At 39.0% G+C, this 27,823-nt stretch overlaps 1 protein-coding gene across 2 annotated transcripts in view; it reads right to left on the minus strand.

Moving 5' to 3' along the window:
- Window positions 1–27,823, minus strand: part of ITGB2 (integrin subunit beta 2) — a 42,624-nt gene that overhangs the window by 7,131 nt on the left and 7,670 nt on the right. The window contains exons 2-13 of one of the 2 annotated variants that reach the window (XM_081341002.1): window positions 25,183–25,243; window positions 22,781–22,869; window positions 20,387–20,567; window positions 19,449–19,619; window positions 17,793–18,034; window positions 16,795–16,950; window positions 15,563–15,658; window positions 15,350–15,439; window positions 12,615–12,755; window positions 11,332–11,519; window positions 7,215–7,459; window positions 6,480–6,699 (exon numbers count right to left, since the gene is read on the minus strand). In XM_081341002.1, the coding sequence (XP_081197128.1) occupies window positions 6,480–6,699; window positions 7,215–7,459; window positions 11,332–11,519; window positions 12,615–12,755; window positions 15,350–15,439; window positions 15,563–15,658; window positions 16,795–16,950; window positions 17,793–18,034; window positions 19,449–19,619; window positions 20,387–20,567; window positions 22,781–22,869; window positions 25,183–25,243 (1,880 nt within the window). Of the gene's footprint in view, window positions 1–6,479; window positions 6,700–7,214; window positions 7,460–11,331; window positions 11,520–12,614; window positions 12,756–15,349; window positions 15,440–15,562; window positions 15,659–16,794; window positions 16,951–17,792; window positions 18,035–19,448; window positions 19,620–20,386; window positions 20,568–22,780; window positions 22,870–25,182; window positions 25,244–27,823 lie in introns of those variants that run through there. The other variant, XM_081341003.1, reaches the window with a different exon arrangement.

The raw sequence follows: 27,823 nt of genomic DNA on the forward strand, positions 1-27,823 counted from the left end.
ATTTGCTACGTTTGTGCATATATAGATATTACAGAAGGAAATAAAGGCTAATCAACAAAAACATCAAGAGGGAAAAGCTGCAGTTATGTACAACTATGCCTTGCATGTTCACTAAAGAGTTTACATCATTTTGTACCCAATGGAGCAGCTATGGGAAGCTCTGAAAATGAATGTACTCTTCTCATGGGCAATGCCACCTATATAGTTGTCTTTTAGAGTTTGTTATGGTCTGTAATCTAAATGTCAACCTCCAGCTCAAGTATCCAAATAAGTCCAGGATTATTTTCATCTCTGAAAAGTTTGCTCTTTATTGAATACATGGCCTGGAAAAACTAACTCTAAAATCCCAGAGTTCTGAAGAAGCTGGCAGATGTTATCTCAGAACCATTGCACTATATCTTTCAAAAATCCTGGAGCACCGGGGAAGTACCTGAGGATTAGAAAAGAGTTGATGTGGTTCCCATCTTCAAGAAAAGGAAAAAAAAAGAGACCCAGGAAACTATAGACCAATCAGTCTAACATCAATACCTGGGAAGATCCTAGAAAAGATAATCAAAAAACAGGTCTGCGAACAACTAGAAGCAAACAAAGTCATAACTAGTAGCCAGCACGGGTTTGTTAAAAACAGATCATGCCAAACCAATCTTATCTCATTCTTCAATAAAGTGACTAAACTAGTAGACCAGTGAAACACAGTGGACATAGTATACTTAGACTTCAGTAAGGCATTTGATAAGGTAGACCACAACCTACTCCTTGGTAAGCTAGCAAAAGGTGGAATAGACAGCATCACCAGCAGATGGATCTGGCTGGCAAACCGTACTCAAAGAGTAGTCCTCAACGGCACTACATCCACATGGAGAGAAGTAACCAGTGGGGTACCACAAGGTTCCATCTTAGGCCCAGTACTCTTCAATATCTTCATAAATGTCTTAGATGAGGGAATTGAAGGGGAAATCATCAAATTTGCAGTTTGGTAGGAGTAGCCAACACCCCAGAAGACAAACTCAGGATCCAAAAAGATCTTGACAAACTTGAACAATGGACCCTGTCCAACAAAATGAGTTTCAATGTGAAGAAAAACAAAGTTTTACATTTAGGCAGGAAAAATCAAAGGTACAAGTACAGACTGGGTGAGACCTGTCTTAAAAACAGTACCTGTGAGAGGGACCTTGGAGTCCTAGTCAACGGTCAATGTGTAGCAGCAGCCAAAAAAGCTAATACAATCCTGGGTTGTATAAACAGAGGCATAGAATCAAGATCACACAAAGTATTATTACCACTTTATAAAACCCTAGTAAGACGATACCTGGAATACTGCAGCCAATTTTGATTACCTTATCACAAAAAAGTTGTTGAGAGTTTGGAAAAAATTCAGAGAAGAGGAACTAAGATGATCAAAGGCCTGGAGACTAAAACATATGAAGAACGGCTGCAGGACTTGGGTTTGGCTAGCTTAAAGAAAAGAAGAAACAGGGCGACATGATAGCAGTATTCCAGTATTTAAGGGGCTGCCACAAAGACGAGGGGGTCACATTATTCTCCAAAGCACCAGATGGAAGGATGAGAAACAATGGTTGGAAACTGAACAAAGAGAGAAGCAACCCTGAATTAAGGAGAAACTTCCTGACAGTGAGGACAATTAACCAGTAGAACAGCTTGCCTCCAGAAATCGTGGGCGCTCCATCACTGGAGATTTTTAAGAAGAGACTCGACAATCACTTGTCTGAGATGGTATAGGTTCTCCTTCTTAAGCAGAGGGCTGGACTAGAAGACCTTCAAGCTCCCTTCCAACTCTACTCTATTCTATTCTATCCCAAGGCATCAGATGCATATAACAATGACTTTCCCAGCCAACCCCCCCCCCCCAGATGTCTATGTAGCTCATGTAAACAAGTTCTCTTCCGTAGAACTGGAGAGGTTTCATTTCTCTAACTAACCCATTCAAAAGCAAAACTCCTCCGCCCTTACTCTAATGGCAAGATGAAAACAGAGAGGCACATAGCTGCCAAATTTTCACTCTTGACAATAAATCAGAAATGATAAGCTATTGATCATATTGATTCTCAGCATGATAGCTTGGGAATGTATTATAACATCATAACATAACATAACATAACATAACATAACATAACATAACATAACATAACATAACATGACATGACATGACATGACATGACATGACATGACATGACATGACATGACATGACATATATATCTATACCTATACTCTACTTATCATCTATCTCTATCTATTTACCGGTGTCTGTCTATCTGTCTGTCTGTCTGCCTGCCTGCCTTCCTACCTACATCTCTTTCTGATCAGTTGAAAGGGAATGCCCCATGCATATACAGTATGGTGGACTAGTGATCTGTCTAAAGCAGAGGTGTCAAACTGCCAGCCTGTGGGCCGGTTGCGTCATGTCAAAACCACGCCCACCCCACTGCTGGCAATGGAAAAAAAGTTCTGTTACCTAGCAACACGTCACGTGACGTTGCGAGTTTGATACCCCTGTTCTAAAGTATTGATGAATGTCTTCATTTCTGTATCCACATCAGGTGATCAAATGCATTTTTAGAATTGCTTCAGATCTTATCATGCCTTTGAAGGTCTTTGATTTTTAAGAGAACAACGCGAATTTGAATTTGTTCTTCTAAATCAAAGCCCTGGTTTAAACATGAATGTATAGCTGCTAAGAAAATATGAGCTAGTATACAGCAAGAGTAAGTTTGAAGAAGAAGCAGCAGTCTGTTATTGTGGAAAAAGACATTACAGGTAATCCTCGACCTATGACCACAACTGTTGCTAAGCAAGGCAGTTGTTAAGCAAGTTTTGCCCTGATTTACAATTTTTCTTGCCACAGTTGTTAAGTGAATCACTACAGTTGCTAAGTTAGTAACACAGTTAAGTGAATCTGGCCTTCCCATTGACTTTGCTTATTGGAAGGTCGTAAAAGGTGATCCTGTGACACACACACACACACACACACACACACACACACCCCAGGACACTGCAACCGTCATAAATACATGCCAATGGCCAAGCATCTGAATTTTGATTATGTGACCACGGGGGTGCTGCAATGGTCAGAAGTGTGAAAAACTATCATAAGTAACTTTTTTCAGTGCATTGTAAGTTCAAATGATCACTAAACAAATGGTTGTTAGTCAAGGAATACCTGCAAAAGGCATCGCTTAAACATAAAAAAGTATAATGATACACAAAGCTTGGCAATAACTTGCTCAGTCTATCAAGAAGAGAGTTACAATTAAATTTTAAAGTATTATAGCAGGAAATATTTGACAGAATGAACCCAGAGCTGTTTATCCTATTTCCCTCCACCCCCCCAAAAAGGAAATTTACTTCCATTTACATTATGTTTGATAGGTTACAATCACTACCCCAGTCACTACCTCAAAGGTTAAAAGTTTACTTAGCCAGATTAAGGTAGGAAAGTTTCTGGTGGTGTCAACATTCCTATAGGTGCTATTAGTTTTCACTAAGCACTGTTCAATCACCTTCATTTGCATTTATAGATCAAGATACTTATATACCCAAAGGCCTATGAACTATCAGCAACATACTTTTTAAAAAAACAATTAGATGTAATGATAGAAAAATAATTTTGCTGCATTATTGCTACTGTAAAATTTATTCAAAGCATTTAACTGATAGCTAATGAAGAGAAACTGATAGCTAATGAAGAGAAGGACAAAGGGTGACACGATGGCAGTGTTCCAATATCTAAGGGTTTGCCACAGAGAAAAGGGGACTGATTTATTCTCCAAAGGAGCTGAAGGCAGGACAAGAAGCAATGGGTGGAAACATATGAAAGAAAGATCCAACCTAGAAGTAAGAGAGATTTCCTAACAATGAGAATAATTAATCAGTAGAATGGCTTGACTCCAGAAGTTGTGGGTGCTCCATCACTGGATGGTTTTTAAGAGTTTGGGCAGCCATTTGTCCAGAATGGTATAAAGTCTTCTTCTTTAGTAGAGAGTTGGTCTAGAAGACCTCTAAGATCCCTTCCAACTCTGTTTTTCTGTTATTTTGAAGAAAATATTTCCTATTAGATTAACTATTGATAAACTGATTATATGCTATCAAGTCAATGTCAAATCTTGGCAACCACACAGATTTTCTCTATGATAATCTGTCCCTAACCTGATTCATCTTGTTACTGGTCATCCTGTTCTTCTCTTTCTTTCCATCATTAGAATCTTTTCCAGCAAGCTTCATGTTTGCAAAATGTGTCTGAAGAAGGATAATTAATTATACTTTAAATCATTTTCCAACCTTAAACTCTAGCTAATTTTAATATGGCTAGTGGATGTAATCTAGTTTAACAAACAATGATCTTATGAAGACTAGCTGCAGAATTTTTCCTTTGTACTTAAATGTCAGATACTGTACAATCTAAAAAAAGAAATGAACGTAGCTCAATTTCTCTTTTCAGCAACACTAAAGGAAAGAAGTGCGCAAGCAAAATGTTTACTGCAGCTCAGTCTGTCTCAAATTCCTTTGATACTTTTACTCGCAAAGGATTTCTGACAGTGACCTTCAACAAAGGCTCCTAAGTAAATCTAGAAGTCATGGAATAAGGTAGCAAATTCCTTTAGGATTCCATTGCTACAGAATAACAGTTGGAAGGGACTTTGAAATCTTCTAGTCCAAAGGAAAATTGTATTTTAAAACTTTTTCAATAAAAAAAAAAAAAAAGAAATCTTCTAGTCCAATGCCCTGTTCAAGCAGGAGACCCTATACCAGGGGTGTCAAACTCCCGGCCCATGGGCCGGACGCGTCATCTGGAAGCCACACCCACCCCATTGCTGGCAAAACTGTCCCGATAAGTTGCACAGCGTCAGGTGACGTTGCAAGTTTGACATGTTTGCCCTATACCATTCTGGACAAAAGGCTGTTCAATTTTTTCTTAAAAACCTTCCGTGATGGGGCATCCACAACTTCTGGAGGTAATTAATTGATTAATTGATTAATCAATTAATTAATTGTTCTCACTGTCAGAAAATTTTTCCTTAGTTCTAAGTTGGATCTCTCCTTGATAAATTTCCATCTTGTCTTGTCTTCAGGTGCTTTAGAAAATAAGTTAACACCCTCTTCTCTGCAACAGCCCCTCAAATATTGGAAGATTGCTGTCATATATCATCCCTCATCCTTCCCTTCATTAGACTAGACCAGGGGTCTTCAAACTCAGCCCTTTTATGACTCATGGACTTCAACTCCCAGAATTGGCATGCTGGCTGAGGAATTCTGGGAATTGAAGTCCATGAGTCATAAAAGGGTCTGGTTTGAAGACCCCTGGCCTAGACATACCCAGTTCCTGCAACCATTCTTCATGTTGTAGCCTCCAGCTCCCTAATCTACTTTGTTGCCATTCTCTGTACCATTTCTAGAGTCTCAACATCTTTTTTGTATTATAGTGACAAAAAGTGGATGCAGTATTTCAAGTGTGATTTTACCAAAGCAGTATAAAATGGCACTAACACTTCATGTAATACGATCCCTCTGTTGATGCAACCTAGAACTGCATTGCCTTTTTGGGCAGCTGCAGCACACTTTTGGCTTACATTTAAGTGGTTGTCCATTAGGACTACTAGATCCCTCTAACACAGGGGTGTCAAACTGCTGCCCCGTGGGCCGGATGCGTCTTGCAGAAGCCGCCCCCACCCCATTGCCGGCAATGGCAAAATTGTCCCGATACGTTGCGCGATGTCATGTGACATCACAAGTTTGACATGTCTGCTAACAGTTACTGCTGTTGAGCCAAGTACCACCTATTCTTTACTTGTACACTTGGTTTTTCTTCCCTAAGTATAAAATCTTACCTTTCTCACCACTGAATTCCATGTTGTTGGATAGGGCCCACATTCAAGTCTGTCAAGATCCTTCTGGATTTTGGCCCTGTCTTCTAAAGTGCTGCCTATTCCTGCCAGCTTGGTGTCATCTGCATTTTTGATGAGTTCCCCTTCTCACCCCTCATCTAAATCAATTATGAAAATGTTGGAGAGTAACTGGGCCTAAGACAGAACCTTGCATGCTTCGTCCATGTGGATGTAGTTCCATTGAGGACTGCATGTTAATGTGTTTGCTCAGTCAGTTATGAATCCATCAGGTGGATGCGATTTATCTCAAGGTAGTTACCAAGAAAAAGGTTGTGGTCTACTATGTCAGTGTCTTACTGAAGTCCAAGTATACTATGTCTGTAGCATTGGGCTGGTCCACTAATTTTAGTCATTTTGTCAAATAATTCAATATGATTTGTCTTGCATCATCTCTTTTTGAAAAACCCATGCTGGCTTCCAGTAATAGCTTTGCTGGTTTTAAAGTATTTGATTATCTTTTCCAGGATCTTCCAGGTAATGATGTCAGGCTGATTGATCTGTACGTTACAAATAGCAAAGTGAAATTAAATGAGGATAAGGAGTTGGATCAAAGTAGACAGTTCCCGCATATCACTTACATATATCTGGCACAGGGAGATGGGCAGCTTGGGCACTCCTCACAATGAGGGGGCTGATAGTGTCCATTACATTTGCATGTATTGCACTGACATTCCCCCCGGAGACTGCACACATTCCCATATTTATTCCGGCATTTATCTGTTGAAGCTAGGCACTGACAGGCAGTGCCATCATATTTTGAGTTACATTTACATTTCCCACAGTCACAAACACCTCTTTCTGAAAAGAGAAATTGGAGAGGTTAGGGCCAAAAGCATTTCTTTGCATCTGTCCTTGACACATAACATCTAGAAAGGGTTACTAAATACAGGCCAGCATTCTGCTGCACATGGCCAGCCATTCACAAGTGATCCACTGCAGGTACAGAAGCCCTGGAATTCTGGGCATCATATGAAAAATGCTGCAGTGATCCTCAATGCAAGAACTTGTCTCTGGCAAATTGGATGTTCAAAAACTGTGAAATAAACAATATTCTAAAGGAAATAGTCAATATTTATTTATAGGAACACAAAAATTCATCCTAGGTATATGGATATCAGCTGATTTACTTTCAAATTATACAGTGTGGATCAAATGGCTATTTATACAGCTCTTTGTAAAATGCAGAAAAATAACTCTGTGTAATGGGAATCATATGTTTTACAGCTTATAGTAAGAATGTCTGGAGTAATAATATTAAAGGCCAGAGGAGATAAATTTGGTATTTTCATACTCAGCTTTCATCAATCACTTACCTTCCCCTCCACACACTAGATCATTGTGAAGTTCACAGTTCATGTTGTCACATTCACAGAAGGGACCATAAATATGCTTTTTGGAATCTACCATAGTATGGCAAATGCATTGTCCACATACACAATCTCCCAGGCCAGAACAAATGACTGAAGAATTGTCCTTTCTACAAGTTTTTTCCAGTTCCTTCCTGGTTTTGCCTCCAGTCTTACAATCACAGTTCTTTCCGACATAGCCAGCTTTGCATCTGGCATGAGAAAAGACATATTCAACATCGAAGAATAGAGTTAGCAAGCATCGTTATTATGATTAACCTTATTTTCAACTACAGTTTCCTTTATCTGTATTTATAATCTGCTACTATACAGTCTGCATCCACATATACTCATCAAAGAAGGTGTCAGGACCCACCCCAATTCACATCTTAGGAAAATAAGGACTCTTGGAGCCAAGTTGTCCGAAAGGAAAAAATTTATTAAGAATAAGGTTGGTTGTGGAGATATCAGACAGGATCTGGTCTTGAGTCACATTTCAAATCTATATAAGTATTCCCGGTTCAACCCACTCCCTTCAAAACTCCATTTGGTTAGGATCCCATCAATTTGGTTGTCAGGTCCTTCCGTGGGAAGAAAGGAACTTTGTGCATTCCTTTGTTGATTGCCTTCTTCTTACAGCCCCAACAGACAGATCACTTCCCCCCCCTTTGTTCCCCCAGATCAAAGGTTCTTTGAAAGCAGCTACAGATAGACTGAATAAACAATCCCTCCTCCTTCTACCAGTATGGCAGAATCCCGGTAGGCACAATATTTTAACCATACATTTATCAATGTGATATCAATGGATTCTGACAGAAGGATTCCTACTTCTGGATGGAGAGGCATAGAATTATTCTACTAATTTCTTTTTAGTCAGGATCCAGCCCACTGATACCTCTGCTGCTCAGACTGTACAGATTACATAATTGTTCTCAGGTTAGTAAACTTCTATTTGAATTCACTTGCAACAGTCCCAAAGGCTTCAGGCAAATATTACATTTCTAAATATATACAATCAGATATTTTTCATTTCCACTTTCTTTCATAAGTTTATGTTTTACATTTTTAAAAAGGTTTCTGTATAGTATGCATGTATTAAATAAAAATTACCCAGAAGATTTGTGAATTTGATAAGAAAATGATTTAGTATGAAATATTTGCTAGCTAGGTACTCAGAGAGCCAGTTTGATGTAGTGATTAAGGTACAAGTCTAGAAACTGGGAGACCATGAGCCCTCCCCAAAATGTTTTTTATTGCTATTTATTGTTCTCAAGTTAAATTCCTTACCTTGAAAAATTCAAGCAAGCTTTTTTTTTCTATAAGAGCAGTTTTTGAAAGACAGACTGCATGAAAATATGGATGTACAGATAGTCCTCAAGTTATAACCACTTTTTCAGTGACCATTCAAAGTTACAGTGGCACTGAACAAGAAGTACTTGTCATGGTTCTGATAGATGAAACCATTTAAAAGAACTTCAAGGCAAAGATTTCTTCCTTAAAGAACATTTTATTTAGGAAACAAAGTATGGGCACTTACATAGGTGAACCCAAGACTGAAATCACCTGCCTCAGGCTACAAAATAACAAATTGTGGTTATTGCTGTTATAAATCACATTCACCAATTATTTCAAAACGCAGGATCTCCTCCCAGCTTTTCAGCCCGCCAAAACCCTTATCAGGGCTGACCTTGATTCTCACACAGAATGATACAGAATGATACAGAAGTATTATTATGGCTGAGAAACTTAACATCCCCCTTCCCCCTCCTTCATCTAAAATCTCTAAACTAAACTGTGGCAATGAAGACAAAATGAAAAATGGTTTCAGTTCAGTTTGTCACAACGTTGACAGTATTTACAACTGTTTCTTGAAGTTCCGACCATTATAGCACCCCCCCATAGTCATATAATCATCATTTGCAACCTTTCTTGCTGGCTTCCCACAACAAAGTCAACAGGGTAATGAGCAGGGAAGGTTGCAACTCACTCCCACAAGTTGCTCCTGCTTCCTGAGGAGCTTGAAACTCCTATGAAGTTTGAGATACTTCATAGGAAGAATAGAATAGAATAGAATAGAATAGAATAGAATAGAATAGAATAGAATAGAATAGAATAGAAGAGAAGAGAAGAGAAGAGAAGAGAAGAGAAGAGAAGAGAAGAGAAGAGAAGAGAAGAGAAGAGAATAGAATAGAATAGAATAGAATAGAATAGAATAGAATAGAATAGAATAGAAGGGACCTTGGAGGTCTTCTAGTCCAGCCCCCTGCTTGAGCAGGAGAACCTTTACCATTTCAAACAAGTGATTGTCTAGTCTCTTGTTAAAAACCTCCAGTGTTGGAGTGCTCACAATTTCTGGTGGCAAGCTGTTCCACTGGTTAATTGTCCTCACAAGGAAGTAAGGACAGTGATGGGATTCAGCCAGTTCACACCACTTTGGCAGAACCGGTAGCTAATCTTTTGTTGCCCAGGCCCAGAATGGACTTCCGGAAGCAGCATCCACACAGAGAACTGGTTGTTCACACATTTGAATCCTACCACTGAGAATATTTGTACCTTAGGGTACAGCTGTGGTGCTCTCTGAGCTTGGGTTTCTGATGGAGTGGGGTTTGCTCTTTTTTACGCACTAGTCACTAGTGGCTTGCTTGTCAGTGATGGTAGAAGGGGTCTTGGCGGTTACAGGTGCATGCCCTGCCCACCAGTGTCAAAGACAAACCTCCAATGAACTGCACAGCTGGATGGAAAATAGCCCAAGAAAGTAAGCAGAAAATTATATGGCTCATGATCATGGTTGCACACCTCAGACTAAACAAATATCAGTACACTGTGGAAAACCTCAAGGAACAATTAGAACAGACCAGCACACAAGAGCACATAGAAAGGCCAACAATCCTCATGAAGATTACATCCTTGGAGACATGCTGGAAAAGGGAAAACCAAACTACTCAAACTATAAAAGGCAGAAGATTAGCAGAATACATCTATGCACACCAACTAGCGTTCAGAAGACATGAGGAAAACTTCTTATTTTTACAACAGAAGGACAGATTTAATCATGGTTTCAATTGGGAAACTGTGAACATCCTACACCAAGCCAATTCCAAAAATGCTAGAGAATTCCTGGAACCCTGACAGAGACAAAACAGATATCAATAATACATAGAGATAAACAGCATCCACATACCATTCAAAGGGGACAGTCAAAAAGCCAAGAAGGAACCCAAAAGACCCAAACACCTCCTCACCAGCAATCAACACCCAGATGTGCAGAGATTAATACCAAGATTAATATTAGACCAACAATCAAGAAGTACATAATATCTCAATCAAAGCACCGCAGACTCAGTCAAACAAGTCAAACAAGTAAACAACAGCCTAAACAAGGAACCACCAAGATCACTCCTATCAACACTGACTGAGTAAGCCACTAATAAATATATATAAAATGAGAGCAACCTCCACTGCCTTCTAGAGCTGATGATGTTACCTAGTTTGGTAATGAAGTGTCTGCAAAAGAATAATCAAGCTCACAAAGCTCCAGGGACCCCATAATCCATAGCACAACCACCTGCCAGCACTCTGCAGCACCTCCTTTCAGCATCCCTCATCCTCTGCGGCATCTGCACATACCCTCTATAGTACCTACCTGCAGTATCTGTGTACTGTCTCATGACATCTGTGCATCACCCTGCACTCCTTGCTCAAAATTCCCGCCTCTTCCTGCTTAATGACCTAAACAGTCCTGGAGTTACAATGGCAACTGGACCTGCTGATATTGCTGTCACTAAGTGATACAGGAACATGATGTTGCAATATATGACCGCTTTGGGTAACGCAGAAATTCTAATCCCATTATTTATTTATACCCCGTCTTTATTATTTTTACAAATATCCAAAACACCTTCCTCCACACAACAACAACCCTGTGAGATGGGCTGAGAGCCCAAAGTCATTCAGCTGGTTTTCATGGATAAAGCAGAACTTGAACTTATGGTTTCCTGCTTTCTAGCTCGGTGCCTTAAACACTAGACCAAACTGGTTCTCAATTGCAAATATATGACTTGTGTTGCTAAAATAGTTAGATTACCTGCAAATCCCACAAGTGATAGTCCCTTGTCCATTGCAATCGGATTCATTTGGTAATTCCTCATCACATTCACAGTTGCACCGACTGTATAAATGTACAGTGGTGAAGTCTGAGAAACCAAAAGGCTGCAGAGTAAGAGTCTGATTTTCAATGCATGATGTTGCTGTAATTTGCACTTGGAAGGTAATCTGTAAAAAAAAAAGACTTTGAGAGAAATGCTACATTATTAACATCCCTTTGCCCAATATTTCCTTCTTTTAAACTTTGATTTTTATAGCTTTTAATGTTTTGAATGATAATAATAATACTTCTGTATTTAGTTTAACTGTTTTTAGCTTGTTACACATTGCCCAGAGTCACTTGTTTTATGAGATAAGCAACTGTATAAATTTGACAAATAAATAAATAACCATATTAGCATGCATGGGGACTGATTTATTTTTTAAAAAATGGTCAAACACATAATTAATATATAGAGTTAATATGTAAACATAAATCAGGATAAGTTATAGATGTGTAAAAGCAGCAATTTAGTTTCACTTTAGCAGATACCATACTTGTTTTTATATGTGAATTGTAATAAACACTAACTAGCAATAAATCATACTAACCTCAGTCCCTATTTGTTTTTGGAGTAGGAAGGATTGTCAAAAAGACAGTCCTGTTTAACAGTCCTGAACTCTAATATGTCCATTAATTAAGCACTAGGAGAGAGAGAGAGAGAGAGAGAGAGAGAGAGAGAGAGAGAGAGAGAGAGAGAGAGAGAGAGAGAGAGAGAGAGAGAGAGAGAGAGAGAGAGAGAGAGAGAGAGAGAGAGAGAGAGAGAGGCGCTCCAGTATTTAAAAGCTACATTTTGTTCTACTGTATATTTGTCTTGAGCAGGAACTGTACTTTGGAAAACAACTGCCACCACACCTATACAAAAACAACTTCAATAAAGATTGTCTCCAGATGTAACATTTTGTCAAGAACCTGTCTCTAAGGGACTCAGCCATATATTTTAAGAAAGGAAGTGCCACAATTTTATGTCATTTGCATTGTCGTAAAAAGAAGGAATGGGTAGGAATTTTAATCAGAGCATAGTATCTTTTAAGTTCAAAGGAAAAAAACCTTTTCAACAGAATCTTTAACAGCTTTGTTAAACAGGCTTATCAAATAAATTAGTACGTAAATAAAAAACTTTTTGTAAATGTTTTCTGAAATGGAGAAACTAGCCTTTTCTTTTCATGTACATTACAATCAAAATACTTTTCAACAGAAACCATGTATGAGTTACTCCCTACCTTATCCTTTATTTTTACATTGTCGCATTCCCCTTTTGGTTGATTCTTTGTATGTATGTTATTAAGGCAGAAGGAATCATATGAGATTTTGATGGAGCTTGGCACAGAGCTATGTTCTAAAATAATTTTGGAAGATAAATCCTAAAATGAAATAAAAATAAACTTGATGAAAGACTAGAACCTGTGTCTTATTATTCAGAGGAAATAAAACAAGATACTATTGCCTGTAAGTTCACAATGTTACACATCTTACATATAGAATAGGGAAAAAAATCAACCCCAAAGAATTTTGGTGTCTCTCTTTTTGATGACATATCTTATTGTAAGTGATGATCCACTGATCAACTGACCGCTATCTTCTTATAATTACATTGTCTTCCATTTGTTTCTGGAAAATGGTTGGATTTTCTCTCCCTCTAATGAATGCATTGTTCCCTGACCTGGCAAGCAAATGGTAAGCTCAGCTATAGTTATCCTAGCCAACAGCTGTTTTGCTTTTACTTCTTCTGCCTGACACTTTTTTTTAGTAAATTACACATAGTTCCAAAGAGTAAAATAAATAGCTGACTTAGCACTCTCTTTCACTGCGAGGGCCACACCAAAATCTTTGGGGCTACAGCTTTGCATGCATGCAAATACACACATAGATCTTCCTTACACACTCACCCCACATGTATTCTATCATTATCTAATACAAATTATCTAATACAAATAATAATTATATCATTATCTAATACAAATAATGTTTGTATTAAACAATTACATAGAGAATTGTAGGTCTTTACAGTATCTTTTTTGTTATATATTTTCATTTATTTTAAGCATTTATCATGTTGTTTTTTACACAGCCTTTTGATACGGTAATGCATATCCTTTTGGGCTTCTTCCTTTTTTCCTTATTATTATTATTATTATTATTATTATTATTATTATTATTATTATTATTATTTCAAAAGCAATACAAAATGTATTTCAAAAAAGAACTAGCTTTAAGCTCTTAGATGGGGAGGGAAGGAGGAAGCTATTATGTTTTTTTTAAAATCCCAATACTGACAAAGGGCATTATCATCCTTAAGTACTAGACTGGGAGAAAATGAGAAGCCACGAGATTTTCTGTTTCCTCACTGCAAGAGTGACCTTCTGCAGCTTGCCAGTAAGTAAGCAGATTGTCAGGCTACCTGGAAGTGAGGGATGGATGGAGACAGATGTGTTGAGGGCTTCCGGGTGGCAAGGCTCCATTGCCGGCAGCCATTTAGGCTGTCAGCCCCGTCGCTCCGTAGAACCGCCGAAAACAGCGACGATCAGCTGTTTTGGTGGCTCGGAAGCCCGCTCCTCGGGAGAAGAGGAGGGAGTGAGTGCCCAGGCAGGGGTAGAGCTCTCCCAGACCGCCAGAGTTGAAACTCTGGTGGTTGAAGGGTTGAGCCCCCCCGAAGCCTGAGTTTGCTCCGGACCTCGGGACACCTCTGCTCCAGGGCTTTGGAGCAGAGCAGGATGCAGCAACCATCCCTGCCAGCGAGAGTGAACTTTGGATTACTTGGATGCAGGCAGAGCTGTACAGGAGAATCATGTCAGAGCAAGTATATGATCTTTAACTCAGTGGATTTTGTGGAGATTTTTAAAAAGTGAAAGTGCGCAACAGAATTGAGTGGGTGAAAATGGCTGCCAAATCATCTAAAGTTCCTAGAAGTGCGGGGGCTTCCCCTGTGCAGCAATCTTCGTTACAGGCTTTAATGCCCCCTCCCCCTGCACCTGCACCTGCACCAGCTTTGACAGTAAAAGATTTGCAGGATGTTTTGCAAGAGGCTATGAAAAAGCAATCTCAACAATTAGTTGAACTTATGGATGAGAAGCTTACAGATCTTATGGATGAGAAGCTAACAGAAATGAGGGCAGACATCTTACTTGCATTTCAAGGCATGGCCGTTTGCATTGAGCGTTTGGACGAAAGAGTGGAAGAACTTAGTCAAAATAACATCAGATTAGATTCTACTGTTATAGATATTAAGTTGATGTTGAATTTAATTACGGCAGCGAGACTTTTAGTAGCGCAATATTGGAAGAAGGAAGAACTGCCGATTATAGAAGAGTGGACTTTAAAAGTTTCTAACTTGGCAGAGATGGCAAAGATTTCAGCGTATTTGAAAGATCAATCGCAACAGAGATACATTGTGGAATGGAGGAGATGGATTGATTATATTCAGAATAAATATGGGACTAAAAAGTTTCATTTAGCATTTGAATAAGTAGTGGATCTATATGATGTACAACTAGTTAGTAGTTATTTTATTAATATTTTGACGATGGTGAGTTAAAGTGCAATAGAATTTAATGTTTTATTGTTGTTAGCATATTATTATGTTTATTTGTAATTTTATACCCTGTATTTAGCTCTGGGAGGTCGGGGAGGGGGGAGGGTAGGGTAGGGAGGGGTTGGGGAGAGGGGAGAGGGGAGGGGGAGGAGGGGGTTTTTTTGTATTCAAAAATGTATTGTAAAACTTTTCAATAAAAAAAAAGAGACAGATGTGTTGAACTGCAGGAAGCTTCCAGGGGTCGTATATGGCCTATGAGCTGGAAGTGAACTTAAGTAAGATAAGAAGGTTATCTTAGAAGATTATCTCCTGAATGGAAAATAACTTCATGTCAACATAGTATGATAGACTTGTGGGGCGGGCGCGTTGTGCAATAAATTCACATGGTGTAATAAGATTTCATTTGATTTGATTAATAACACTTACATTATAAGCACGCTGGATGAGTTCAACTATATTATTTGAATTCTCCTGCAGTTCTCCTACAGCAGACTTGGGGATCATCTTGCTCAGTTTCTACCAATAAAACATGCCAAAAACATTATCTCATAAGCTTTCATGCAGCATAACATAACAACATTTGCTTTGTTCATGTGACATAATTTACAAAAGTGTCTATGTTACTGGAGATTTACTTACTTCGTATGTATCGTACACTTTTTTGGTAACAGCAAAAATGGGCTGGATATTATTTTCTTTAAGTTTTAGTATCAACTGACCAACAGAAGGATAGTCCTATGGAACCAAGGAAATGGGGTGAGAGCTCTGTTTTCAAATAAACACAGATGATGGTCCTAACCCATTCACTAATTCTGACCTAGCTTTTGGACAAGAAACCACCCTGCTTCAGTCTCAGCTCAAATTTTTCATCTGGGCAGTACAAGTATTGTTTGGCTGTCATTGTACGACTCTCATATTTTCCCACTTTATCCTCCTCCCGCTTTTTTTTGCTACAAAAGTCCACTGAGATAGAACAAATGGAATAATTGCTGAATGCTTATTTACAGTATTCATAGTTGTATGGATGCTCTATTGCATTCTACTATTTTACTCTGTCTCTCTTTTGCGACATGTCATGTGACTGGTAGTTCAAGCAGCATCACTCTGAGAGCAACGCTGGCTTTGAGTGACAGAGCATAAGATTATCAGACCTCTTGCTTTACAGGAGCAGAGATGATTACTCTCAGAAGGTGACCCTCACTGGTTTTGCCTAAACAATCAAAGTCTTCTGTCCTAAGCCATCCTTTCTTCCAAAGGGGTTATGGGATGGGCAATGGAGCAATGGGTTTGAAATAGCCATGCTTAGACAGGGATTACAAGACATGTTGTGGACAGGGCAGCCCCTCATTTTTTCCCCAGGCTTCCAGAGAGGAAGCATGAAAAATCTTGTACAGCTTTAATGAACACAAATAGCTTCTGCATTCACAGAAGTTTGGCAGGTCTTCTCTTTAATAATTGTTGACGTGTTTGTAGCCTTACTACATTTTAATATTTTGTTTGTTCTTTTTTTATTCTATGGATTTATTTTAGGCAGCACACTGTGTGTTGGGGTGTGTGTGTACACACGGAGACACAAGTACATGTTACTCTAAATATATAATAGAAACACATACACATATATACAATTGTGTAATTAGATGTTATTAAAAACAGTATAAAATCTTGCTCTTAATATAATTATTCTTATTGGATTGCACATAATCTGGTAAATCATGTTCGTATTGTCAAAATGATTGGCATCTTGATTCTCATTTCCAGAGGGCGAATACTGCAGACCAGCTGTTTTACATGAACTCTAGTCTACCTCTAGACTGAAAAGGCAAACTACTTATCCTATAGCAGTGCTAGCTGAGAGCTACTTGTATACTTACATATTCATTGCTTTTTTTGTACATATTGTCTTCCAAGTGGCATTCTCCATCAAAAGGTGTTAAAATGGCTCCAAGCTTACCATCCCCAGCAAAATGAAAACCATCATCGGTTGTGTAGACCAATAAGCGAGTCACATCCTTCCAGCCAATTTTATTCTAGATTTTAAAACAAAACAAATTCTAAAGCAGTAATAATTATAACAAATTACAAAATCGCCGATGCAGAAAGGGACATGATGAATCTGACAATTTTTCAATCTAAGACAGGCAAGCCTTTCTAATGTCACATCTTTAACAGGTGCTTTCAGGTGCCTGTCCTGCTGCTAAAGAAAGAAATTCAGCATTTTCCTTCCAGATGCCTTCCTCCAAAAGAGTTCTTCCTGAAAACCTATTTCTCCTAGCTTACCCCAAGGCTGGATTCAGTGGCAGAGATACGAAGAAAATAAATGTGAGGCATTCTACTTCACCTTCTTCCCAACCCTCCTTGGTTGACTCAGCTAGTGTGTTTGTTGACGCCAAGAAAAGACCAAACCCACCTCAGGAACCATAAAAAGAATTTACTTTCTAATAATTTTTATGCTATTAATGTCATAATCTTAAGAAGCCTTAAAAACAGTAAGGTATGATATTTGAAGTCAAAGGTTTTGGCTTCTTTTAGTTTATTCCAGGGGGAAAAACAGCATGAGCAGAACACAAATATTAGTTTTAATAAATGAACAGTCTCTGTGGGAAATCCTGGATTGTTAATTCTGTTTAGTTTGTCACTTTTTCCCCCTGCAAGCTGTTTCAGTTGCCCATACTGACAACAAGCACAATATAAATGTAAATAATCATAAGTGGCATTTATATGGGCTTACATTCATGGCCCTGAACGGAAAAATTATTTGTATAGAATTTGTGGAAAAGTAGCATATACTGGAAATAATAAATTAGTGAAACCATCTTCCAGAGGTCATTAATCAGTTCTATTTCCACACAGTAGTGGCCATGAGACTTACCCCACAGACGGCGGCCTGCATCATGGCATCAAGTCCTCCTTCTGGCGCATCGAGATTCCCCGATATGTTCTGCTTCCCTACTTCTTCTTTAAAACTCTGTACATCATCAGTGAGGCTAAGCACATGCCTGAAAGCAAATGGTGGTTGGCACTTGGTCTCCTTGGTTGGGCATGGATTCTGGAGCTTCTCTGGATGTGTGTTTACAAATGGCAGGACAGTCTTATCCACAAAGGCACCAAAACCTAAAGAAAATGTTAAGGAACAGTAGTCCTTGAAAGACAGAAGCTAGTGGAAAATGTTTTGGAGATGCCAACTGTCTTAAGAAGAGCTTGGTTGGACTGCACTGAGGGATTACCTAACCAAGCATTCTGTTTTTTTGCAACAGTCAGTCAAATCTTGTCTGACATCTATGAGAAGGACATGAGGATAACTGATATTCAAATCCATGTTAACTTTCCTGGAGAAGGCATATTATGTTTACCAACCGTTAGTAGCTTTATCCTCCATAAATTATCTAATATTGTTTTAAAGCCATTTAAGGTGAAGGCTCTCAGCATAGCATGAAAAAGTGAATTCCACTATTTCATTTAGTAGTATGAGGAACACTTTCTTAAATTCCCCCAACCTATAGCTTATTTGTAGGACCTTGGTTTGCAGTACAATGTAAGGAGGAGATTTTTAAGGTCATCTCAAAAGGCTTTAGTGCTGATCTCTCAATATTATCATGTCTCTGTATTTTTCCAGCCCAAATGTCCAAAATGTCACTTAGCAAAACTTCCATTTACAAATTGCAATGCTGGAGCTCTTTGGTGCTTGGGGCAGGCTGGCTTCCCATTGATATTTCTACTTCCCCATTGCGGACAAGCTACAAATCTTGGTACTGTCACCCTGGGCTTTTCAACCACCAGAGATATACATTATTTGCTGTGGTAAGGATGGGGCAAGTACATGCAATGCCATTAAGTAGTTGATTTGGCACTCCTGCCAGCAGAAGAAGCATGGGTTGCTCTTGGTGGTTATTCACAATGATTGAAGTGGGGAGAAGCGCAGACCATTGTGAGACCAAATCTGAGGGCTTCAAGAGTGGAAACTATACTAGCATAGAAGCTCCCTAATCCAGAAAACACCAAATAATGCAATCCTTCTTTACAGAATTGTTGTACCAGAACCTTAGTCTCCTTTATTTCCATGGTATGACATTTTATTATGTCAAATAAAAAAGAAAAGAAAACTAACCATAAAATATAGTTGTATCCAATGTTAAAATTCTGAAAATGGCTATTTCTTCAAAATGCAAAATTAAGAAATGTTAATTAAGACATGAGAAATACCGGACTCCATATTATAGAATTTCTCAGGGGAATCTTAGTAGCTGGAAACACTTGAAAAAATAAGAATCATGTCAAGCTTAATTCTTGGCCACTCATGGACACTGCCATGCCATTTTCTTATCAATAATATGAAACCATTTGCACTATCACCACTTGGAATACATTTTTGACATTTCAGCACCCTTAGGGTTTCAGGGTGGTTTCTTACTGAGCACTAATTGGGTATGACCCTTATTAGCTGTTTCTCAAGATCAGCTAAACTTGGTTAAGTGCTTTCATCTGTTGTGACAGAAGACAGTTGAATATTTTAGTAGAATGCACATACCTATCCGTGCACGTTTGGTAATGCTCTGGAGAGCTTTAAGGAGATCTCCTCCTAATTTCTTCACTGTTTGCAGATCATCATCCATAGAAAATGAGAGGTCCATCAAATAATAGAGATCTATAGGATAATCTTCCCCACGCTGGAATGTCACATTAAAAACAGCAGGTTGTTCTATTGGTAAAAGGGAAGATGTTGAACATCTGCTCCAATTTTATCTCATCTCACAAACCTAATGATGCTTCTCTGAACCAGGTGACTGTAGGCTGAGTAGCTGATTGTGTGACGTGTGAGAAACCCATGAAAGCACATGAAAGGGCAGAAGAAATCAGCATGGTGGTCAAATTGTGACAGAATGATAAAGAAGGCATCACTGAAGTTAATTAGGTCCCAGGGGAAGGTGCAGTGTGAGGATAGGAGCAGAGGAGCAGAGTGAGAAATGCACAGAATGAAAGTGGGGTATGGAATATGGAAACAGAAATCAAGCCAGCAATCTTTGTGCATATACATATACACAAAAACACACAAACACACGGGTCACATGCCTATTCCCCCATTCTCTTTAATTTGCATAATTTTATATATGATACTCAGATCTCACATACTCTGAGATACGCATATGGTGTTTCATTATAGTGAAAACTAGGAAATTTTAAAGTTAAAAAATGACATTAATAGAATTGTAGTTAGCCTGAATTATTGTGCCAAAGTCATAGTGAATTAATTGCCTTGGAAAATACAATTAGTCATGTTGTCTAAACAGAGCTTTTGAATAAGAATATATATATCGATATATTTGAAGCTGGATCTATACTAATTCTCTATTTTAAAAAAAAATGCTTGATAAGAAATGGAAAAAGTCACATGTGTCATATGCTTCCTGCAGCCATTCTTTTAGCCATTTCCTAAGTTTCTGATTTAAGGTTCAGATTCTGAAATACCTGGTCTTAAATGTAGTCGCACCTCCTCTGGGTAGATTTGTTTCTTCATATTTGATTGATCAGAAGAAACTGGGTGAGCAAAGCTTTCTGGGAAAATAATGTTCCCATCACATCCCTTCTCAAGGAGCTTTTGCTTTGTGTCACATCGAACTGAATCTGGTTCTCCTATTTTTGTGAAATCCTGTGTTTCATAACAATCAAAACACAAAAACAATTAATAAGCTTGAGATATTTATTGGGTATACATAAAATATTTTACATAGAGGAAAATATTATTTTATTGTTAAAGGGCATGTTTCTTGCAATCATCATCATCATCATTATGATCATCATCATCATTCTAGCAACTCTGGGCAGTTCACCAATTATTTAAGACATTTTAAAACAAGTAACAGTACAAAAAAACATGATGGCAGAGAAATAAACCCAGATAGGAACAAGAGAAACAAATTAAATGGAGATCAATTATTCTCACCAAGGTCTTAGCAAAGAACCATGCCTTCAAGGCCCTTCGAAATACCAGTAGAGTCAGAGCTATTTATTTCTTAAAATAATAATTACTTCATTTGGTATTTCACAGCAATATGAAGATAGTACCTCCTTCAAGCTGAAGTCATTTTTTAGAACTTCATGACATGGTTATATAGTTTCCTTGACAACAATACACAAGTGGTATGAGATTGCATTTTTCGAGGGTGCTTTATCATCTAGCCTAACTTACAGTCCACTGCATCCTCCTCCTAGTCAGCGAGATGTGGTCAACAGTATGTTGGCTTGCAAACCTATATCTCAAATATCCTAAATTGCATAGAATAGCATAAGCATGTCAAACTGGGCATTAGTTGCCCTTAGGGCAGTCTGGCCAAAATTTGCCAAAACTGGCTGATAGTATCATTAGTAAGAAATTCTGCAATGGTTCCAGCATGACTGAGCTATTTTTATTTTTCTCTTGTAAAAAATGGTTTAAAATTATTGATTGACCAAAGCCTTGATGGGCACAATCAAAAGTAACTGAAAATATAAATTTACAGGATTTATCAAGTGTGCACAAAATAATTATTATTTCTTTGGTCTATTAATGCCTTTTACAAGACCTTTGAATATGAATATTCTTTCTGGAATCAATGAAACCAATTTTTTAATATCTTCCTTACCATTCCACTCCTTTTTAGTTGAAAAACTAAAAATGGATGAGAATGAGAAGAATCTTACAGATTTTCCAAACCACCTGTTCTGTTTCCCTAGCATTTACAACACCAAATCAGAATACCCAAAGCACTGTAAACACAAACATATTTATATTGTTATGCATTTGGAGTACAAGGACAATACTCAACCAAAATTTAATTATGCTGCACAATAAGAGCGGAAATTATTTGGTTCCTCATCTTAGCAACATTTATTTCTGTATGCTTGTAGTGGTTTGTACACACATTCTTTCCTTGGGTTTAACATTAGGTGTGAATGTAAAGAAAAAAATTCTACCAATGTATTGGTTCCATTAGTATTATTTATTTATTTAGTGTATGGCATAATCATATATGGACTAGTAATATAAATTAACATTTCAACTAGATTAGTAGAATCCAATAAAATATAAATGACAAAGAGATCTATGTTGAAATATCAATGTCTCCGGGCCATCTAACCATTGAAGAGCAGCATTATTTATATTAAAAAAAATCAAATGCTGGACCGGTATATGCCCTCAGCTTTCAGCCAGTCATGATGGAAATCTACAGTTTGACATGGGACCCCAACTGAGTCACATGGAAGGAAGGATATTTTACCCCATTTATACAGAGAATCCCGGCAAATGCCGGGTGCGAGGTGCGAATCCTATTCAGGATTGTCCATTTCTGATGTGGTAGTTAAAAGCCTGGCACCTTTTTTGTGTGGGATCTTTTATATGTCTTTCTATGTCTGGGCATTCAGCGACCCCTTTGATTTTCCACTAGGAATCATTGTTAAAGTTGTTGGGCAGATGCTGTGCTAGTGCCAGTGGGGGCTTTCCTGGATTTGAGTTCCATTACTAGCAGCTATAAGAAAGAACATTACAGTCTGCTTTGTTTCCTATAACCCCAGTAAAATAGCATTGCGAGAGATGAGACAGAGAAGGTCAAGTTCATCTGATGACAAAATAAAGATAGAATTCTTTTTTTTAGTATTTTCGGACTGCAAGTATTTTCTTTTCTGGGAGCACTGACAGCAAGCCTTTTCATAAAGCAGAACTTAATGTGAGCCAAAGTTTCCACCCAAAGCAAAAAACCAAAAAGCAAACCCCAAACAGTCAATGACAGTTGAAAGGGACAAATTAAAAAGAGACAACTGAAAGACACTTTAAAATGTAAGAGTTTGTTTTTTTTGTTTCTCTTTCTTTAAAAAAAAACCTACCCGTTTCTTGCACCAGGCACAACCAGGGCCAGACTCAATGCAGTCCTGACATGTTTTTACATTGTATTTGGTACATTCGAGAGAAAATGCTTAAGAAGGAAGAGGAAGAAAATGTTATAAAAGAGCTATAATGAACAACAGACAAAACACAAGTACCTGAACCTCCCCAGATATGAAAATAGCCCACTTTGGCAGCAATCTACCATCTGGAAGTGCATTTTGCCAACCACCCCAAGCATCAGCTGTTCTAAGTCCTCAACTTAGGATCACAATTAAGCCAAACGTTGCTGTGATTGTTAAGTGAGTTTTGCCCCATTTTACAACTTCTTTTGCCACAGTTGTTAAGTGAACCACTACAGATGTCAAATGAATCATGTGGCCATGACTCCTTTATGAATCTGGCTTCCCCCACTGACTTAGCCTGAGAGAAGCCAGCTGGAAAGGTTACAAACCCTGATCCCATGACCCTGGGACAGTGCAATTATCATAAACACATGCCAGTTGCCAAGCGCCCGAATTTTGATCACATGACCATGGGGATGCTGCAATGGTCGTAAGTGATAAAACAGGTCATAAGTCACTTTTTTTCAGTACTATGATAAATTTGAACAATCACTAAAGAATGGTTGTAAGTCGAGGACTACCTGTACTAAAATGATGTTCTTTTTCTTTTATGGGCCTGTAAATCTATAGGTGCGACCTTTGCTTTGACACTGGAACAAGGCTACCTGCCCCCTAGCAACCTCCTGAAAAAACCAAAAAACTGTTTCTACAGTACCCTTGGAGATACTGAGGTAAAGGAAGTTGACCCTCAACTCCACCATTTGCAACAGCTTGCAAATCTAGTGGGTTATAGTGGAGCTGAACACTGTGTCAAATAAGACAAAATAATCTTTGCTAGTTCATAAGAAAAAAAATGTAAAACCAAGTCATGGAATACAGTCTCACCCTGAAGTGCTGCATATCCATACAAAAGGGAAATTAAACAAATGGTTTGCCCTTCTTCTCCCTAAACTACATCCTGATGCAAACATAGTCAACAACAGTGTTGCATAAGGTGCATCAAGTGAACAATGTGTTAATTGTTCCATGACATAACCTGGAAGGGTTTGTTCACCAGATGGTGACCTAGCTATCTTCATTCCCTGAATACTCAAACCAGCCACTGAGTGGATAGCAATAGCACTTAGACTTATATACTGCTTCCCAGTGCTTTACAGCCCACTCTTAAGTGATTTACAAGCAGGGCTTTTCAACCTTTTCACCCATTGTACCACTTTTAGGATATGGCAACATCCAAGCACCACCGGTCACCTAGCAAGGTGTCAAAAACTTGATAACCCCCCAAAAAAGGAAAAAAGTGAAGAAGTACAGGTAGCCCTCGACTTACAACAGTTTGCTTAGTGACTGTTTGAAGTTACAATGGCACTGAAAAAAGTGTCCTCCAAGCCACAGCCGAGCAAGACACCTGCGTGCCTACCCAGTGGCACTCTTCCTCCTGTCCGAGGTTTTCATTGTTGTGAACATTTCTGCTGAGGATTGGCAGCAGGGGTGGGGTGGGGGAGGGTGTTTGGTTTTTATTTCCCCCCCCCTCTGCTGGGTGGTTGCAGCAGGTTTTGATCACTTCACATGACACTGGGACACTGACCGTCATAAATATGAATCAGTTGCCAAGCATCTGAATGTAAATCACAAGACCCTGGAGATGCTGCAACATTCCAGCTGATCAGCGCTTTTTCTGGGCTCAGAAGCACCAGGATCAGTGCTGAGCTCCAGCTGGAGACCGGCGCTGATCCTGGCACTTCCACTGAGCCCTGAGAGCCCCGAAGAAGCGCTGATCCTGTTGCTTCCGCTGAGCCCTGACAGCCCTGCAGCTCCAGCCATCTCTCGCTCAGGCTTGTGCAGTGCTGCCACCCATCTGCACAGCACTGCAGCACCCCCTCCCCAGCTTACCTGCACTCACTACAGCACCCTCTACTTCCCTTCACATTCACCCACTCTCAGGCCTCCTTACAAGCCACCTGGGACTTGCAACTTCCAGCTGATTTCCCCATTGACTTTTGTTGATGCCCATTGCTCTCTGAGCTCATCAGTTAAGAGATGCAGCATGCTAACTGCCTTTGAAAGAAGTCTGGAAAACACTTCAGATGAACATACGGATTTTCTCTAGGATAAGCCAGCTCTTCTGTTCATAGTTCTCTCCTGCATCTGTTAGTATTAATTGAGATCCAAGTGACCGAATAATAGTGTCTTGGATTATTCAGAATGTGATGGGACATATTGGCCCTTCAGCAGAACCTAAAGAATTGGTCTTTTTTATTTCAATGGTCTTAAGCATCTCCCCTATTCTACGGACTGAGGCCATATGGCAGAATTGCATAGTAATGGCAAATGCAGCTTACCTGTTGTCAACAACAGCAGCACAGCTCCAAATAGCAAAAGGAAGTACTTAGGAAACATTTCCTGTGGAAAATAAATAGTATGCAATGAAATATAAGAAACAAGACAATTATCTTTCCAATGCATGGCTAAAATTTAAATAATAAATGGAAGAAGATACTCCGCGGAGGAAGAACTCCTGAGGAGAAATGGAAGGGTGTATAATATTTGTTTACACTTGTATTGACTATTTTAAATTAGACTTAAGGTTATGATCATATTAAAATTATTGTGGATTACATAATAGAAATAATTATCTTAATTTAAAGAATGTAAAATACACAACAATAAGGAATTGGAACTAGTAAGATCAAACTTGGAATACTCAGTGCTTTTTTTGTAAAAGAAAAAGGTGCCGGAACTCACACATGTCATACAACCCGCCTTGCCTACCCTACAAGGTTCCATCCCAAAAAGGTGCCGGAACTCCGTTCTGAGCGTTCTATGAGAAAAAAAGCCCTGGGAATACTACACCCAGTTCTGGTGACCACAATGTAAAAAAGAGGTTGAGGTTCTAGAAAGAGTGCAAAGAAGAGCAACAATGATGATTAGGGGTCTGGAGGCTAAAATATATGAAGAACAGTTGCAGAAACTGGGTATGACTAACAAAGAGAAGGACTACCCTCTCCTTAGGAGTTGTTGTGATTCAGGGTCAGCCTGTGGGTTCGGCAGTTGGGTCGGATGACTCAGATGAGGGGGAGGAGGGGGGTGTTGAAGAAGAACTTGCTGATGATGGCTTGGAGGCTCCGCAGAGCCCCCAGCCAGGCCCCTCTTACTTGGTGGAGACCCAGCTGTGTGAGCCCGACAGTGTGGATGAAGATGACCCACAGCTGGCCCTGTTCAAGGACGCCCGACGCAGGAGGCAGTCAAGTAGGAGCAAGCAGAGAAAGGCTGTGGGACTTCTCGGAAGGAGGCAAAGAGAGGCCACGCCCTGAACTCTTATAAAGGGAGTGTTTGGGGGAGGGCTGGTTTGCTGAAAGCAACCGCTCCGATAGAGGATCAAAGCTCCGGTATCTTGTTTCATGTTTTGTTGTTTGTTTGTGTAATAAATTTGGCAGACGTATTCCAGCCTCTGCCGTTTGTACAGGGGTTGCCTTTCTGCAAGGCCGGTAGCAGGCTGGTACAGAACAGGAGTACCTAGTGGTTGTATCAACATATTTATAAATGACTTAGATCAGGGGTGTCAAACTGCCGGCCTGCGGGCTGGAGTGTCACAGAGAAACCGCACCCATCCCATTGCCGGCAATGGGAAAAAGTTCCGATATGTCGCACGACGTCACGTGACATTGCGAGTTTGACATGTCTGACTTAGATGAAGGTACATAGGGAAGCTCAACAAATTTGTACAAGACAAAGCTGAGGGAGGAGGGAATTGCTGATACTCGAGAAGATGGGCACAAGATTCAAAAGGATCTTGCTAGACTTGGATATTGAGGCCTATCCAACAAAAACAGTTTGGTGGGGAAAAAATGTAAGGTTCTGCATTTAAGCATGAAAAACCAGATGCACAGATACAAGACAGTTGATTTGCATCAGTACAGATAGTGCTCGATGTACAACCACAACTGAGTGCAACATTTCTGTTGCTAAATGAGACATTTGTTAGTTTAGTTTTGCCCCATTTTATGACCTTTCTTGCCACAACTGTTAAGTGAATCACTGTAGTTGTTAAGTTAGTAATAGGGTTGTTAAGTGAATCTGGCTTCCCCATTGACTTTGCTTATCATAAAGTCACAAAAGGTTATCACATGATCCTGGGAACACTGCAATCATCATAGTTATAAGCCAGTTGCCAAGTGTCCAAATTTTGATCATGCGATCATGGAGATATGGCAATGGTCGTAAGTATGAAAAATAGCCATAAGTCAATTTTTTCAGTGCCATTGTAACTTTCAACAATCACAAAGCAAACTGTTGTCAGTCGAGGACTACCTGTACCTATGAAAAGGACTTGGGCACCCTAGTAGACCACAAATTAAGCATAAAGTAGCAGTGTGCTGCTGTGCCAAAAAAAGCCAATTAAATTTATATTTATATTAGTAATTTGTAATTAGGCAAATGGTTGCCTTCTTGCTGGATTAAAAGCCACTGAATAAGTTCAATACAAGCTTTACTACAAAGGAGAGGAAACCCACAATTTCTGGGCTGTATGCAACCAATATTTCTGCTCTCTCATAAGATCACACATATGAAATTCAGTGGCCAATTAAAAATTGTTTTAATAACATATGTCACAAATAGGTGTATTAAAGTTATTTTGAATAAAAACAACCTCTCCCACAGAGCTAGAGGTTTTTCCTCATTCTTCTGGCGCCATTATCACCACATGCCTTGCAGCCTTTGAAGGCCAAAAAACAATTTTAAAAAGCTATAACCTCCAGTCCCCACCTCTTGCCTGCCTTGCTTGAAAATGAGACTAAGAAAGTTATAAAACTTCAAATCCTTTGAAAAAACCTGTATAAAAGTTGGATAAGCATTTTAAAAATATTAATCATTATAACATGTACTTCTGTTCTTCCATGCCAGACAGTAGTGAAGTGTCATTGTTTGTATTTTACTTTGTTTTAAAGTAACTATTCTCCAGCACCTGGAAAGAAACCAAGA

The sequence above is a fragment of the Vipera berus genome (assembly GCF_964194415.1).
Source record: "Vipera berus genome assembly, chromosome: 1".
Lineage (NCBI taxonomy): Eukaryota > Metazoa > Chordata > Lepidosauria > Squamata > Viperidae > Vipera > Vipera berus.